The sequence below is a fragment of the Leopardus geoffroyi genome, chromosome D3, assembly GCF_018350155.1.
Source record: "Leopardus geoffroyi isolate Oge1 chromosome D3, O.geoffroyi_Oge1_pat1.0, whole genome shotgun sequence".
Taxonomy (NCBI): Eukaryota; Metazoa; Chordata; class Mammalia; order Carnivora; family Felidae; genus Leopardus; species Leopardus geoffroyi.
Genome location: NC_059339.1, coordinates 79,973,809 through 79,992,441, shown reverse-complemented (window position 1 = coordinate 79,992,441; position 18,633 = coordinate 79,973,809). Strand labels below are relative to the sequence as shown.

The 18,633-nt window shown below is 34.5% G+C and overlaps 1 protein-coding gene across 10 annotated transcripts in view; it reads right to left on the bottom strand.

Annotated features, from left to right (window-relative positions):
* Positions 1–18,633, bottom strand: part of RELCH (RAB11 binding and LisH domain, coiled-coil and HEAT repeat containing) — a 116,146-nt gene that overhangs the window by 13,053 nt on the left and 84,460 nt on the right. For 7 of the 10 annotated variants that reach the window (XM_045459411.1, XM_045459412.1, XM_045459408.1 and 4 more), the window contains 7 exons: positions 18,136–18,242; positions 17,084–17,183; positions 12,183–12,265; positions 11,339–11,402; positions 9,798–9,936; positions 5,738–5,854; positions 1,270–1,358 (listed from right to left, as the gene is read on the bottom strand). In XM_045459411.1, coding sequence (XP_045315367.1) covers positions 1,270–1,358; positions 5,738–5,854; positions 9,798–9,936; positions 11,339–11,402; positions 12,183–12,265; positions 17,084–17,183; positions 18,136–18,242 — 699 coding nt within the window. Of the gene's footprint in view, positions 1–1,269; positions 1,359–5,737; positions 5,855–9,797; positions 9,937–11,338; positions 11,403–11,605; positions 11,689–12,182; positions 12,266–17,083; positions 17,184–18,135; positions 18,243–18,633 lie in introns of those variants that run through there. The other 3 variants (XM_045459405.1, XM_045459410.1, XM_045459415.1) reach the window with 2 other exon arrangements.

Below are 18,633 nucleotides of genomic sequence, written 5' to 3'. Positions count from 1 at the left end.
TCTGTTTCCTCCAGTATTCTCTTTCTTGCATGTATGTTTTCATCTACATCTTTCACGTGAGAGGTTTCTCAAATGGCTGGTGATCTTGGGATGTCCACTAAAGACTAGGGCACTAAAATGCTGATTAGAATCTCTTCGTGCATGAGTAACTTCACTTTAAGGTGAATTGGGCAAAAACCAAACTTCTATCTTTTTCCCCCTGTGGGTATAAACCTAGCTGCCAGCATTCTTGGATCCAAGAAGGTGAAAGGTAATGAGGTTTCAATCACTATGCCTTCACTTAATTTCCCTCTTCTCATCATAGCCCTCACTCATTCCTGCTCTCAGCTATGTGGGATAGCCCAAGTTTAGAAAATAAAGCTCTAGTCTTCTACCAAGGTTGGAAAGGGAATCTGGGAGACTGATACCTCCTCAACTTGATAAATGGTATCTACAAAACACACCAAGCAAAGGAGAAATAGATAATTCCCAATCATAACTTTAATATGTGTTTCAACTGCTAACAGAAGAAGATCACAAAAAACCTGATAAAAACAGGAGAATTAAATCATAATTGACCTTATTAAACAAAACTCAGGGATCAATAAGTAATAGAAATGAGAATTTACTTTGAACGATAATGAAGACACAATGTAGCAAATGCACAGGTGGTATCTCAAGGGATACACTTAGTCTTAAGTTCAGGTATCAGAAAAGTTTAAAAATAAATAATCTAAGCTTCCTCTGTAAAAATCTGGAAAAATAGAAAAAAAATCAAACCTACCACGGTAATGGGTAGATAAACAAGCTGAAAATGCAGAATAGGAAATAAATGATAAACAGGGTTTTGGAGGAAACAAGAAGAAAAACAGAATAAAAGAGTTTTGAGGAAATTGAGACAGAAAACAGAAACTTTCCTTCTAAGAAAGTTAATGGTCAGAGATAAAAATTGTATAGCATTTTACAGATCAGAAAGCATTCCGTGTACCTTAGCTCATTAGATTCTAACTATATTCAGTGAAGGAAAGTATGTTATCCCTACTATACAGAATTAAACAGAGGATCAAAGATGATAAAGGGGTTTCTCAAGATCTCCCGGCCAGTAAATAAAAATCCATAAGATGACACTATACTATATTTCAAATGCTAAAATATAAAATATTAAAATTTAAAAGCACAGCATATCATACTCATGCCTCACACAAAGAAGAATGCAAGTCTGAAGAGGAGACAGGAAAACATAGGAACATGGTGCGGATAATCAGTGGCTTCATCATCATGGGAGCTCACCTCGTGCTCCGGAGAAAGATGCTCCATGTCAGTCCGTAAACATCTGAGACCAGGTAAAAAGTGATTAACCATTAAATCCTCTGAAATGACTTGAGACCAGGGAGTTAAGGGAATTAAAAACAAACTGGTATGTCCAACAGAACAAGAGAATAATAACAATGACGCCTCAGGCATGCAGATCACTTGGAGCAAACAGGCTTCCCTCAAGCATGATTCTCATTTGTTGAGTTAGTTACTTATCAAGAGTCAACTGTGTTACTTCCCACAAATCCTTTACGTCAGTGGTATGGATTATTGTAACATTACATAATTTAATTACATGTTATGTAAACACATGAAATGAGTGTAAACAGTAAATCATGTAATTTGATATTTAAATGAGTGTGAAATGAAAATTAATGTTTCCATGACAACTAAGTCGAAAAGTTTAGAAAAAAACGGTAAAGGCCAATTGCTTAAAATGTGGCTGTTTAATTATGGATGTATGAAACAAGTGTAGAAGGTTAGGAAAAATATAAAAATCTGAAAAAGGTCTACACCCAGTATCAGAAATGTTTCCAGATCCTCTTTAAAGAAACATAAACTGAAAATCACAATTACATTATGGATGTGGTTTATTTAAGAAAGATACTTTACTCAGCAGACTTACACAAAAGAAATGCCTCAGTCCTACATCAAAAGATTGGTAAAGAAAATATGTATATTAAGTTAAAATAACTTACATACACTATTTCCTTGATGTCCTGCTTTAACCATCCCATTAAACAGACCTGCTATTGGTCCTAATTGAATTGGGTAAGAGAACTTTTGTTGTAATGATATAAATTTAGTATTAGTTACGTTTCCTGGTCACTTTTGAGTTTTATTGATTATTCTGACATTCAAAGGGATCAAGAAAAAGGGTGCATTTCTCATGAAAACAACTCACTGTTTATTAACATCACATTCTCACCTCATCATAGTTGCTGGCCATTTAAAAATAGTTATTTAATGTTATACCATATTAAGGTGAAAAATGCCAATAAATGAGTTCCCTTATAAAGATGGGTTAATTAGGGGTGCCTGGATTGGTGGAATGTCTGACTCTTGATTCTGGCTCAGGTCATAATCTCAGGGTTGTGGGATCAAGCCCCATGTTGGGCTCCGTGCTCTGCATGGAGCCTGCTTAAGATTCTCCCTCCCTCCCTTCCTCCCTCCCTCTATCTCCCCCTACCCCTCTCCCCAGCTCACACTCTCTTTCTAAAAAAGAAAAGAAAAAAAGTTTACCAGTCTTTTTTGGAAAAAAAAAATAATGAATTTTATTAAGTATAATATATAACTTTTACCTTAAAAATACAGTTATGATCTAAATAAACTTAAAAAAATAGTTATGAATAAAAGCTGTTTGTAAACAAGCCTCCTATAACAAGTGGCTTATATTTATAAGTACTAAAAATATAGATGACATTTGGTTGAACCAATTCCTGTAGTCATAGAGAGGGCTACAACATAATGGCTACATAGTTTTGTTTTCTAGATATGGGGAAAATACCACCAAAATGTAACTGTGAGTGACCTTTCAACTGGCAGTCAAGAGTCTGATCTAGAGAAATATGGACACCAATTGAGAAGCTGGAGATGGCCTTATTTGTTGGTAAAGGGTTAAGTCTCCCCCCTCTCTTTCTACTTACTGTTTGGTTCTACCCTTTCCCTGTAGAATCACACAATCTTTGTTAGAGGTCATTTCATCCTATCTGATATTAGGAATCAACTCTACCTCATCTGTGAGTGATGGCCACAAAGTCTCTAAGTGCTAACACTGATAGGACATTCGTAGTTTCGTAAGAGGTTCAATCCATTTTTAATAGCTAAATTAGAAAGTTTTTCTTATAAATAAAATCAGACTCTCTGTAACCTTCTTGTGTTAGCTCTACACCTGAGTTACACAGTGTACTTAACCCTTCTTCTACATAACCTTTAAAATAATATTTAAAAAAATAATTTTTGAATCACCTTTTCATCCCCAAGCCATCTCTTCTCCAGCTTAAACATTTCTAAATTCCTTTGATTTTTTTTTAAACATAATTTCTTCACTTATTACTATACCTAATATTAAACACTATAGTTTTTCCATGTGCTTATTAAAATATGATGTTGAGAGGAATACTCTTGTGTTCTATCAGGTTAGAATGCAGTGGAACAGCAGAACAGATTTGGATCACAGGACAATGTGATTTTACTGTGGCCACACCACTCTGTTGACACAAGTTATGACTCATTCAGAACTAACACATTTAGTATTCGAACAGGGTCTATTGTTAAGATGTTCTTCCCCTTACTATATTGGTGTAAAGACTTTATTATATTATTCTATATTGTGTACATACCTAAACACACAATAATATTCTTTCTATACCGATTCTATTCTCTTTAGAAACCACTGCCTTGCCCACTTGGAATGAGTGGTTTTATACAGCTAGAATTTTTGATCTTTTGACTTTTCAGTGTCCCTTGAGGCATACTCCTTAAGGAACTCTCTGCCATAGATTATACATCACTTTTTGCTTAAGTTTTTAAACATCTACTTTCACAAAGTCTAGGGAAGGTACAAACATAGCGATATTTTCTTTCTTTGACATGCCATTATTACTTTCTTGAAAGGGTCTTGTCACTTCTCCATTAGTAAAGACTGGTTCCTTACTAATTCAGAATATCACTTCCTCTTTTTGCTTCCTCTATTTTCTCTAAGTAGAAAATGCCAACGAGATAAGTCAAGAATAATAGCAAGTTCTCCTTTTAGTGGAAATAAACTTATAGAAGATACATGGATAGTTGAAGTACAAAATTACCAAAATACAGTGTCTCTGCCACTTTATAATTTGCATTATAAAAAACATGGCTTATGTCATCCACAGGAAGAGGTAATTTATATTAATTGATTCCTAAAAATAAAATGCTCTCAACTATGCACTGAACTTAAAGTTTTAACATTTCCAAAAGGACAAATAGCTCCTTAACAGATAGCTCTAGGTTTCTACTTTCCCTGCTTGATTTATTCAAAACAAAATCTCCCATTGGGAACATTCCAGTCAAGAATCCAGTGCCAATGAACTGGTATATACCAAAATAGCCATCAGTGGTATTTTGGAACATGTCTACCTTATTTAAAATTACCTGTTCACTTTACTTACTACTTCAAACTGGTATATAACAATATGGAACCATAAATATCAATGCAACTCTTTCTGTGTCCTCCAGGAACCTCTCTCTACTGTCATTTTTCCTGTTAGAATTCTCTGATTATGTTGTCTAGCATTAGCTTCTATAGTTCTGTTTGAGTAGTCAGCCTTTCAATCCTTTTTCAATCTCTTATTTCCTCTTTTTTGACCTCGCCTGCCTTTTCATGGGAGAACACAGAAGCTGGAGCTCACTCTGCTCATCTTGATCTCTGCTTCCTTCTTGGTTTTATTTTACTAGTCCTGGGACAGTAAAGAGAGCACGTAACAGGACAGCTAAAGTTCTTTTTATAGTCACAATTTTGCTTTTAACTATAAAAAAAATAGAAGTCACTAATGTCTTTAAGCTTTAGTTTAATCATTTATAAAATGTAGTAGTTGACATGAGTTAGATGATCTTAGAGCTTTCCTTCAGTTTAAAAAAACATTTTTTTTTTTAAAAAAAACATTTATTTATTATTGAGAGACAGAGAGAGACAGAGCATGAGCAGGGGAGGGACAAAGAGGAGGAGACACAGAATCTGAAGCAGGCTCCAGGCTCTGAGCTGTCAGCACAGAGCCTGACGTGGGTCTCAAACTCACAAACCTCAAGATCATGACCTGAGCCAAACTCGGACGCTTACTGGACTGAGCCACCCAGGTGCCCCATTTTTGTTTTTTGTTTTTTGTTTTTTTGAGAAAGAGAGAGTGTGAGTGGGGAGAGGGGCAGAAGGGGAGAGAACCCTAGGGTCATGACCAGAGCCGAAATCAAGAGCCAGACGCTCAACTGACTGAGCCACCCAGGTGCCCTGAGTTTTCTTTCGGTTCTACCGTTACTGGAGATGATCAGCCATGTTGGCACTGTATTTTTCAATGAGTGATATCTCGCCACAGCATTCCACTGGACATGGATGGTTAAACCTTCACTGAAAGACCCAAATGCCAGAACACATACAAGGCTTCCTTTTGATTAACAGAAGCCTCAGCTATGATCATTTCTTGCTCAGTTACATAGCCAATTAACATAGACAAAACTTTAGTCAATGTTTTCAAAACTATAAAACATAAAAGCACAGAGGACTTAAAATGATCTTTTAAACTTATGAGAGCTAGAATAAGGAGTGGGGCGAGTCAAATCAAAATTTTAATTTTCTATAATCATTATATAAGTAAGTCGAAGAGAAAAAAATATTAGTTTCCAAACTTCAACAACGGAGATTCCACCGCAAGATTGGTCATATAAATATAGATACACGTTAATAAAGCAAGGATACAACAACAGGAAAGTGCACTGTAAGCTTCAAAAAGATGGGTGGCAATATCCAGTCTTTTAGAATCCACAATTTGTAAGTTGTTCACCAAGGCTAACTTATGCAAGTGTGGTATAACAACTGAAAAAAGAAAAAGAAATTTAGATTTTTCTCTAAAACGTTGCACACACCACACTCATCTGTTGAACAAAATTTTTTTCATTTTAAAATTTATAAAATTTCATTTTAATTTCTAGGTGATTTCAAAAGGTTACCCAAATCCTTTACTTGCTGTTTCATACTAGAGAGGAAAGCATGTTTTCCGGAATAAGAACATTTGGGAGGAAGAGACCATAGCACTGGCACTATAACCTAATTATGAGGATGTATACAGGTCACTTGGCCTCACTGAAATTAAATTTCCTAACTTGAAGGATGAAAACCAAATAAACAAATGTAAACAACCTACCTCTTTGTGTTACTATTATCTTTACAAACAAGTTTTATCTTTACAAATAAAAATCAGGTATTACCATTGTTATTAAACAAAAGATAAATACAGTATACTTATTCTTCTTCAACATCAAATTATTTCACTTCTTCATGAAACAATTCTTTTTTTAACTTTATTTTTTATTTTTCAAAATTTACATCCAAATTAGTAAGTATATAGTGAAGCAATGATTTCAGTAGATTCCTTAATGCCCCTTCCCCATTTAGCCCATCCCCCCTCCCACAACCCCTCCAGCAACCCTCAGTTCGTTCTCCATATTTACGAGTCTCTTTTGTTTTGTCCCCCTCCCTGTTTTTATATTATTTTTGTTTCCCTTCCCTTATGTTCATCTGTTTTGTTTCTTAGAGTCCTCATATGAGTGAAGTCATATAATTTTTGTCTTTCTCTGACTAATCTCATAAAACAGTTTTTAACTTTAGTTTTCTCAAATTCTTAGCAAGACAAATGTCAAATAGCACTGGTGGTTTAGTTCAAGTCACTCAAAGGGCTCACAAGTCATCTTCTGTCTCAATGAATAATGTGAAATTTCAAAAACATAGACAACCTACTGCTAAAATAAAAGGGATGGCCCAAGAAACAGCATCCAATTCAGTAGCAATGAGCACGTCTACTGCCCAAGATGGTGTTTTCTAAATACCAGTTCCCACGAAAACCAGGGTTCCTTGAAGAAATGGTTCCAGGGTCAGTGACTACCACAGTGTTGCTCATAAGGCCCCTTTCTAATCTCTGCTTGGCTAGGGATCCCAAAACACCCTTCATAAGCACAGACTTCTGACCAATTGTAGTGACTTCTTTCATGTTTGCACTGAGTTTGTCTATGTGAAAGCCATAATCTCTTCCTAGAAAAACCTCCTCCTTCTTCAGTAAACCAACAATATAATCACAACTTTTATACTTACGTTAGTAAATGGCAACCCCCCCCCCCCCAATAACTTAGAATACCAATGGCCATTTTTAGGGAATTTTGACTTGTTAAAATTAATAACAGCATACTTAAGAGGAACTCTAGAAAAAAAATTAGGAGACAAAAACTCCAAACGTTCATTGATTTCCCTGAATTCACTGAAACTCCAATTCACTAACTGGCATGCTGAGGCCTCAACAAAATGATGGCTCTAAGATAGTCTCTCTAGAGAATTTTTGGATTCACTTCTACCCAAATCTTAAGAAGGTTCCTTGAACTTCTTTATCTATTGACACCAGGCCTATTTATTCCTCCTGCTCCTTTTCTGACCACCTATATAAGCAATCCTTTCCTTAATGTTTTTCTCAGGAACTCAATAACCATACTGCACAATCACCCCTTAAAACTGTTTAACTAGAAAACAAATTTGTAGAAGTTACTTTAAACTCTAGAGCCAACTAAAGGTTATCACTAAAGATACTCCTAAATCTCAAAAGATAGAGAAAAATTTACTATAAGAACAGTTCATTATATACATATTATCCTAGCTACTACCTCTGTAGCAATTAATTCACTTAATTGATAACCTCTCAGAAGGAAATTAGTGGTTAAAAGATTTAATAACCAAGATATGCATAATTCTACAACTGACCTTCAGTGGGCAAGGAAAATAGGAAATGGACAACTTAAAGCCATTTCAGAAGCCTTTTTCTTAAGGACAGATTGGACACGGTCTAAACTACAGACGAAATAGAGATAAATCAATAGGAGACTTTATAAAAATAGATTTCAATGAACTTTCAAAAAATATTTGGGGTAGATTCAACAGCCAAAGTAAAAGGACTCTTATCCTCTATTTTTGTAAATGGGCTCAAAACTGAAATAGAGAACTTCTAAAAAAACTAACTTGAAATGTAAAATTGCCATGTTAGAAAATCTCTAGCATATGACTGAACATTTTCAGAGAGCCTTATAAAGTAAAAAAGCTGAAAACAAACAACAACAAAACAACTGCATTGTGTTCCAGATTAAACCAATGGCCCCTGAAATAAAATCAAGACCCAAAGGTCCCGTGATAATTAAGAGTTGGGAAAGAAAAAGGCCACTGGGTCAACCAATGTTCTCTATTCTCTAAAAAAACAGAATGACAAATATCCAAAATGCCACTCCAAGGAAGATATTACAACCCAACAGTTCTCTGTCCTTCCTCTAAACTCCTAAAAGCAATTGTCCATAAATACAGACAGATAACAGTATGACATCCTTGTCAATATGGGTTCTACTTTACCATTAGCCTTATTAATATAGGACATTAAATTCCTCAGGATAAAGTTTTAAAGTAAACTTTATTACACCTATTTTATTATAGGCTTATTACACCTATTCAAACAGTGGAAACGTCTATCCTCAATCTTTTCCCAAGCCAACCTTTGTTATTTTGGGACCATTATGAAAAGAAAATGTCTTTCTTCTCTGTGATGCATAAACCTTTCCTTTGAACACACACAAAAAGGTTAGATCCTGTTCTAGAGAGTTATTAACTCGACAACATGGCACACACCAAAGACTCATTGCCTATTTAGCCAATTCCTTGATCCAAGAGCCAGGACTTAGTCTCTCCACTTCAGAGCAATGACATCCTCAACAAAGCCGGTCAAAGTACCTACAGAGTTTTTACTAGGTTCACCTGTAAATTTGATATTACCGTATGTGGAACTATCCCTATTGCTAACTAAAATACCAACACTTTCCTGTTAACTAATTGTGAAATACTGCTATTTTCTCCTCATGTTATCAACATTATTACCCATTAAAAAATAATCTCGTGATTGCGTTTCTGTAGTTCAGTAAGGGTCATGCCCTCCACAGACCTTTTGGACACTGCTGTCCAAATCCTAACAACGTTTTTTGTATATTAAAAATATCATGCTGGATATGCAACAACTAGGCCATGGGAAAATCCAATTTTGTACTAGAAACCAAAATGACTCAAGAAGCCAAACTTGGGGTCCTCTCTAGAGCATGTCAAATTGCTAAAAATTAAAGGACTAAAGTACAGCAGGGATAACTGACAAGCTTTTGGAGTAATAATTACTGGATGATTTGAAGCCACTAAAGGAAATTACTGTCATAAAGGCTGAGGCCCACAGTAAAAGAGGTATTATAGAAACTAGAGAAAATGCTTTAGCAGATAATCATGCAGATCATTTAGTAGATCAAAAAGCTATGCAATAAAACAAAATCATTTATCATAGCTGAATGGCATAGTAAGTGCAAGAAAAGCACATTTTTCATAAGAACATGTCTAGAAACACATAAAAATTTCCTTAAAAATGAGAGTTAAATAATAAGCTCTGAATATAACTCAGCACAGCATTTTGAAATTCAGTTATTTAAAAATGTTTTAAAAATGACTTCAAAGTGTTTATGAGGTACTTTTCATATGTGTTACAACAATCGGTGTATCGTATAAAATCCATCCATTAATAGATAGTATTACTGATCAGTTCACAATAATCAGCTTGGTTCACTTTTACCTTTCAGTATACGGAAGATAAAGTGTACGAGAGTTTTAATATAGGACAAATCCTGAGAGGAGCTTCTGGTTTTGATCTTACATTACAAGTCAGAAAAAAAAAAAAAAAAGAGTAAAAAATGCAACTTACACTCATCTCGGAACCTTGGTTCTGCATTAGGCCCAACTCTACCAAATGTTTTTATGATCTCTGTATGCAAAGAATACTGGTCTTGGTACTGAGGATCTTCCAGAAAAGAAGCCAACTGCATTTTCACTCTTTCCAGCAACTTAAAATGAGATATTTTACAGTTATTTCAAAGAATTTTAAAAACTGAGTAGAGTTGTTAAAGAGAAAGATACATATTAAACATGGCTTTCAGCATGGGTTCAAATGATTTATGTCAACATGACAGTAGAAGCCTGGAATTAAACAACACATTTTTATTTATGCTTGCTAATTCTTCTTTCTTTATTTTTTGAAAATACAAACATTCCCTTAAAAACTACAGAAACAAAAGACCCCCACAGTATTTAGAGAAAAACAATATTTATAGTGATTTTGTATCTAAATTTTAATTCTCAAAACCAATCACAGTAAGTTACCCAATTATTCACCTTCTGAAAGCAATGAGTCATTAATGACTTATATCTTACTCACATTTCCCTAAAAGACATTTTTATTTTAGGATTTAAGAATATGTTGAAATTCTGCCAAGACTGCAAGCTTTGCAGAATGATACTTTTTAATGTTGCTTCACCAGTGAAATACATAAGGAAAAAATGGAAAACTTCCCCCCTCCTACCCCATAAGTAACAAAGTTGTTTAATTTTTATTATTAGAAAATCTGTATGACAAAGGAATTTCATAAAATAGTGTTTATTTTTTGGGGGGTAAAATGTGTATTTCCATTTAAGTGGCTGTGTAATATGTCCACAGATGACTTATCTTCTAATCTGTAGGGTTTCTCGTTTGTATAAAAACATGTCCAATTTGATAACAAAGAATGAAATTTTGATACTAATTTTGAGAAGTGTCTTAGAGTTAACGTTGCAGATAGAACCTAACACCCGTGAAACTAAATCACAAGTTTCTAAATCAAAATACACTTTCAGAAAGACCTTGATGATCTCCTGCAGTGGACATGACAGAGGGTTGTCACAGCGATGTGCACTACAATAAGAGGATACCAGCCCACTACACTTGCACATCACTGATCACAGTTACGAGAACAGAGGTGCCCTCTAGCCTCCCTTTGTAAAACTGAGATAGGTTTGTGGTCCTAAAGCTATCAGTCAAATTGCCTTTAAATCTGTGCAAACTGGCAATCAGGAATTTACGTAAGACTATCCAGAAGTCTATTGGATAATGGAAGGCTTTGGAACTAGATCTGGTTTGAAGGATTACCCAAGACTGCAATACTCAGCTAGGCTTAAAAGAGAACATCTAGGAGTTGGCTTGTACTTAATTCTCTGATTGAGAAGATAGACTAGAGATTTCCTTAGGATATGAAAATACACTTTGGATAAGGCTATCATGTTTTCAAATCCTGAGATATTCCTCTGGCCCACAACCAACTAAGAGATATAAAAAAAGTTATAATACTCCCTTCCCCCTACCACTGGGTGCATGGATGGTAATGTATCATCACCCCAACAGTACATAGATAATAAATTTCAATCATTTCCTACCTCTCTTTGAATAACCGTTTCCATAATAGTGCCAAAGGCCGGAATTGTGGCAATCCGGACAGAGCTGTTAGAATTAAAAAAAGAAAGAAACTGAAACTTTCTTTGAGATGAAAAGCTGATTATTAAAATGTGTATCACAGTTAAGTATAAGGTAAATATACTGTATTAGTCTCTAGCAATGACAAATTAAATTAAAAAAAAGCAGACCAAGAAGAATGCTCAAAAAGACAGACAGGATAACTTAAGGTCGCAGTCTGTGGAACTCACAATTCAGGATCACTGGACAAGGTAACAAGGGCCGGAGCAACCCGCTTGTCAACTAACGCTTCACTCATGCCTCGAAGAGTCAGCTGTAAACCAGTCAACATGCAATAAAAAATGGTTTGGTAAACTGGAATGAGAACTGGGTTAGCTGTGACTGAGGATGGGCAGGCAGACTCATTGGTCTTTCTTGGTTTAGTCACCCACACGAGACATTAAAATGTTAAGCCTTTGGTTCATGCCACTATACTTACTGGTAACAACATGTTAGTGAGATTAGCAGAGCATCCTTTCTCGGCTTGGAAGAAATAGTCCATCAGCATATTTTAAGTTTAGGAAATGTTTACTGAGAATACTATTAATGTATTCTTTTCGATACATGGCCTCCAAATGTGAAGGTTGACTTAAAAAAAAAAAGATACATGAACAGTATAATAAAGTTTAAAATCAAGTGAACATAATCCAATATTATTATTTTGAAGAGATAAATCTATTCTTTAGTGAATTGAAAAGCTGATGGTTATTTCTTGATAGGCACATTTTGAAAGGGATGCTGAATGTAAAAGGCAGGGATGACACTTACATTTCAGGGTCACTGGAGAGAGTAATGAGAGCAGGAACAACCCTCTGAGCTACCAGAGTTTCATTCACCCCCTTCACCAACAGCTGATTGGTCAGCGCAGGGGGTATTCACAGGTGATGCATGGAAAGAGCAAACACAGTGCCATGGGAAGAAGAAAGGAACGACCAAGAGAAAGAGAGAAAACACAAAAGCAAAACCAAAATTAGAAGCTAAGCAAATATTGCTACTAGAGTGCTTTAATAAAGGGAGAGAATGCTCGGGAGGAAAACAAAGCTTAAATAGCTTAGCAGTCCACAAAAACAGAGTGTATCACCAATTCAATGGCAGTTTGTACTTTTGGTCAAAGTCTCCATGCAATTTCCATGTTCGATTGAAATGCAATTTAAAAGAAAGCCTTTCTTTGTCTCTTTCTTTCTTTCTTTCTTTCTTTCTTTCTTTCTTTCTTTCTTGATAAAAAGAAGATATATACTGGATTCTGTGGTTAAAATTCTCGAAGAAAATCTGGTGTCGTTTTATTATGACCAACAAGGTACAAACTGGACTGTTTTTAAACCAAACTCAAATGGCTAGCAGCCACCACTAAACTGCTTCTGATTGTTCTACGGCAAGTCAACTTAAAAATCACAGGGAAACTCCCAACCTTTTACATCACATAGCTTTCTCTTTTGAGGTACAAAGACACATAATGCAGCCTGAGTGGAAAGTAGTACATGTGGGAATTAGATCTGGGTTCAGACTCTAGCTCTCCACTTATCAGCCATGTGGCCTTAGATGCATTACATAATCTTCTTGAAACTCAGTTTTCTCATCTGAAAATGGTAACACTGTTATCTACCTTAAAGGATCATTGTGCTACTAACTGTACAAAATATGCCTAAATATTGTGTCTGCAAAGATTAGGCATTCAAGAAATGTGAGTTTAATTATGAGTACTACAAGCATATAAGATTTATGATATATTTGAAAAAAGAAATTATTAATTAAAAAACTGTTTTGACTGCTCCAAGTAGTCAGCATTTACAGTTTGTTGTTTTACATTTCTCTAAAAGCTCAAATGAATAAGAAAATAAACATGATAAGCACATTTAGACCTATTTCTATAACCTAATGGTAAAATAATTCATTTAGCAACCAACCCTAAATCTAGAACAGGAGGACAATATTTTGGAGCGTTATACATTTTGTTTTTAAAAGGGCCACATCCTAGGGTGCCCGGTGGCTCAGTCAGTTAAGCATTGACTCCTGAGTATGGCTTGGTTGGGGAGGTTGACAACCGTGTAGGGATCCATGTGATGATAGCGTGGAGCCTGCTAGAGATTCTGGCTCTCCTCTCTCTCTGCCCCTCCTCCCGCTCATGCATGTTCTCTCTCTCAAATACACATTAAACAAGATTATAAAAAAAATAAAAGGGCAGCATCCTAATCCTACATTCTCAATGTCAGAATTTAAAAACAAATTACTTCTAAATGCTTGTCAATCTGGTCACCTTGCAGTGTGGAACTAGGCCTCGTGGAAGATGGAGGGGGCTGTGGAATTTTTGTAACAAAAACCCAACACTGTGCGCCTGTTAACACATTCTTCCCACACGCTGTATCAGAGACAGCAGAGCTCACTTTATGTGAAGATTCCTAACTTGACAATAATCTGTTACCATTCAACAACTGATTCCCTTTAAAATCTACTTCAATATTCTGAACTAAATTTTATAAAAATACATGGATAATTAGGCTGGAATAAAATGACACCAGAGCTTTTGCTACTACCTTAAACATTCCAGAGGTCAGGCAGAAAGAAATACGGGAGAGAAGTTCAAATACTGTTAAATAAAACTTTCTTCTCTGTACCTTTTTGTAAATAAGATAGCTTAGATCTGAATCAGTAAAGCATATCTTAAAATGTCTGCTACGTTGTGCCAGCCAAAAAGCATTAAAAAAAAAAAAAAAAAAAGAGGTCTAATCTAGGGGACAAGTTAAATTTTCATTGCTCTGCAGTTTGAAGTGTAATTTCTTTATTAAGCTAGAAAATCAAAAAGTAAAATTTAAGAGTTATCAATTGTTATGTGCTTTATGTACAATATATCATTTGATCTTTAAACCTGATGAGCTAAATACAATTATTATCGATGTTTTAACAGATGAAGAAGAAACTGAGCCTTGGAGAACAAGTTAAGTAACTTGTCCAGGGTTTTAGAGGCAATAAAAAGCCAAATTAGCAAATGGACTCGTCACATCTGTCTCACAAGCCCAGGCCTTCTTTGAGGTGGCCTACTGTTACAGGCTTAGCTTCCTTATGACTGATAGGAGAAATCATTAGATGAAGTTCTTTTCTGCATCTTTTGGGAAATCCATTATGTCACATGATAAAGTTTCCTTATAAATCAATTTCAATAATAACCTGTCACTTCCAAAAGTAATACATTGGCCTATTATTTAACAATGAAAATAATAAAATTGGGTTTGCCCTTTTTGTCCTGCTGTCTGAAAACTTAGAGCTACATTTAGTGTTCAGTTTCACTAAGTATCTCATGTTATGTTCCTGGTAGATCCATTTCTTGCTTTCTTCCCAATAGTTTCCGGTCTCACATAAAAAATTTTCTTTTATTATAAATGTCTTGCTTTTTTTTTTTTTTTTTTTTTTTTTTTAATTTTTATTTTTGAGAGAGGGTGTGAATACGGGAGGGGAGGAGAGAGAGGAAGACAGAGGATCCAAAGCAGGCTCTGCATGGACAGCAGCGAGCCTGATGCAGGGATTGAACTCATGAACTGTGAGATCAGGCCCTGAGCCAAAGTCGGACACTCAACTGAATGAGCCACCCAAGTGCCCCTAAATGTCCTGCTTTTTATGTTTTTATTTTGAATTAACTCATTGCGGGCGAGGGGAAGCAGGCACAACTGTAAATTATAATGTATTAGTATAAAAAAATCTTTTGAAATATACTTATTTTTTTAATACAATTTTGCTCACTATAAGAGTCACTGACAACGAAAGTAACTTTAATTTTTTCTACTGATGATTTTACTGGCATGATCACTGAAAAAAATTTTATCACAAATGAGTTGGAAAAAATATTGAAATAATCCTCTCAATTGGACTCAAGTTCATAATCAACCTGAAAGAACGCTGAAAACTGCCGAAGCATAGGTATAGTTTCCAAACCAGCACTGATTGCAAACATAGAAACCAAAACCAGACAAAAGCCACATATAAGAAATAAGGCAGAAAGAACCCAAAAACAAATAAAAAGAGGATGTTTCATTTTATTTAAGTTATTTTCATTTATATGGTATGCTTACCAGTGAATACATAATTTGAGAAACAAATGGTTTAAGAGAAAGAAGTAGTTTTTAGCGTCTTAGAATAAAATCCTATAATGACAGTGTATTAAAGACATAGTTCTTTATGTAAAAGGATGCACTTTTCTTTCACGGATGACTCTTTTCAGCATACTGAATAATCAAAAATTATTTATACTCACAGGAACTTATTACTACAGATCAATCTGAATTTTAAATTTGGCATTCACCTTGACAAAGAACACTTGATTATAGTTTTTTAAATCAAATATGTACAATAACTGAGGCAGTAACATGGACAGAGGATATTCAACTTCCTGGTAAGACTGGAATTTTCTTTAGATTTCACACATCGATTTTATATACTTAAAAGTTTTAGAAGGTACGTATTTTAAACATACCAGTGCTCTATTCTTTGAATGGCAATTTATCTTAAATTGTGGAAAAACTCTGAAATTCAGGAAGAATTGAATTATCCAATTCTTTTTATGGAAATAAACGCTTTCAGATATTTTAAGAATCACATGCATACTAGGGATAATTTTAGCCTGGATACATATACATTCTCTAAACTATTATATTACTCTGTGAAATAACAGCATGATAAGGAAAAAAAAATAATGATAATGATACCTAACATTTATTAAGTTCCTATGTGCCAGATGCTGTTTTAAGGGCTTTACTAGTATTAATTCATTTCATATTAACAAAAATCCTTTGAGATGGATAATTATTATCATTTTCATTTTGTAGATGAGGAAACTGAGGCACAGAGAAGTTTGAACTTGCCATTAAGTGGCAGAGACAGACACTGAACCCAGGCAGTTAGGCTCTATGGCAAGACTCAAGAGCAGAAAGAACACTCTAAATTAATTTTTGTCTTCAAATACAAGTTCTAGAAATATAAACCAATGAATGGATGAATGAATAAATAAATAAAGTAGGCTATGGCATATTTTCCTCTATGATGGTTATTTTGAATTTCAAAAGATAGGCATTTCAATTTTCATACTTAATTTGGGTAGGTGGCAACTTTAAGAAAATCCAGTTGAATTATATGAACAGTCTCTTCTCTCCTAATAAGTCTACGGACAGTTAATGTATAGGGATGTTATTCCAGACATGATTTGTGAGGAAATAATCAAGTAGAGTAATCAACAAAGTAAGTATCCCCATATTTGCAATAATTGATTTTTTAAAGTTATTCATGAATCCAACTATATTTCATAACTTTAAATATATCTTATATTGTTTTAGTTTACTTTAGTAGCCATTTTATCTCAATAAATAGAAAAGTATAGTCAGGAAAGATTTATATAAGATGGAAATTAATATAAGATTTAAAAGAAAATTTAAGAAGTAGAACTGAGAATAACATCCAAGGGACCAATAACATCCAATTAACCAATATTTAAACATTCTTAAATATATCAAAGCTAAATTTCTGCCCCATCACACAGTACACAACTAGATACTATTCAATGCCATAAAATATACATCAACATAACATAGTATGCAAAGCCTTTAATAAAAACAAAAACATTCCTTTCTCCATCTTCCAAAGGAAATCATTATAATTAGAAATGAGAGAAGCATTTGTTTACATACCTCAAACATTCTAGCAGCGGTACATCTCACAAGTGCTGAAGTATGGACAACACCATACCATAAAACAGTTAATAATAACTCGTGGTAGGCTGGATTTGCACTGAAAGAAAAAACTCAGTGTTAAAAGTGAGGGCCACAGTGTCTTACTGGTGTATTGAAAAATACTACATTTGTAAGTAATATTAATGATAAAAATATTGGCAAAAAATATGAAATGACTCTGTATGGTTTAACAGGTTACATCCAAGACTCTTTAAAAAAGGAAGTCACCTTACAAAGCTACAAACTTTTAGCATATTCAGGAGTTATACTTTTAGGTTCTGTAAACATTTACAATTCTGATAGAAATCTCAACTCTTTAATAGCATACAACTTAAAATTATAAAAAATAAAAGAAAATTTACCCAGGAGGAAAAAAAGAAAGAGCGCTGGACTGAGTCAGATGGGTCAGTTACAACCTCTGTGGGTCTTAATTTCTGTATGTATAAAAATTGGGGAAGCAATACTTGTCCTATTTATGTCATATGTTTATTGTGGGATCAAATCAGATCAACTCAAATCACTGACATGGAAGGAGAAGCTGGCTGTGAGGCCTATTCAAATGCAAGACTGTATTGTTACCAAGTACCCAAGCCTGTTTGCAATAAAGACAGAGATAAAATGACATTAACAGCTAGATGATGTGATTATGAGCAGGATCAGGCAATGGGATGGAAAAAGGAGCTAATGAACTTTCACTTGGAGCTCCTTTTTCACTTTTGGGAAACTAAATTTTCTTCAAATCTGAACTTTATTTCTCCAGCTGCTTCAAAGAAAACATAATGTCTATATTCTTTCCCCTACTCTTTTATTACAATGTATTGATTACAAAATATTGAGAATGTACAAATAAGCAAAACCAAAAACCAAACACTAAAAGGACAAAAACTAGGCCTCAAAACCAAAAGATTTGGTGTGGATGCCAATATTTTTTGACTCAAACTATGTATCTTATAAATACAATTTAAAAACTGTACATGAATTAAAAAACAAACATAAGCTATGGTTTTTACCCCAGTTCCACAAAAGAAGCCTTCAAGCTATCAAGAGGAGCATGCGATAATGAAAGCAGGGTCATTACATCTTCTAAGAATCCCACTAATAGCTTTCGGTCTTCTTCCTACAGAGGATAAAGACTGATAATGAATTTCCAAGCAATCAAGTAGAACTAAAATACTAATTTCGTATCTATAATTATAAAGTTTTATCGAATATGGGGAAACATCCAGTCTCAGAAGCATTTTAACTAAAGATATGTATTAAACTTATCTATCTATGATCACAATGGTAAAAGGACAAAGACTACCTTGATTCATAGATCCTCAGACCTGTGCTGTTCATTATGGTAGCCACTCACCACATGCAGTTATGTAAATTTAAATTAAAAATAAAGTACAATAAAAGATTCAGTTCTTTAGTAGCACTAGTTACAATTCAAGTGCTTAATGGCCACGGGTAGCTAGTGGCTTCCTCATTGGACAGTTCAGATACAGATATGTCTGCTGTTGCAG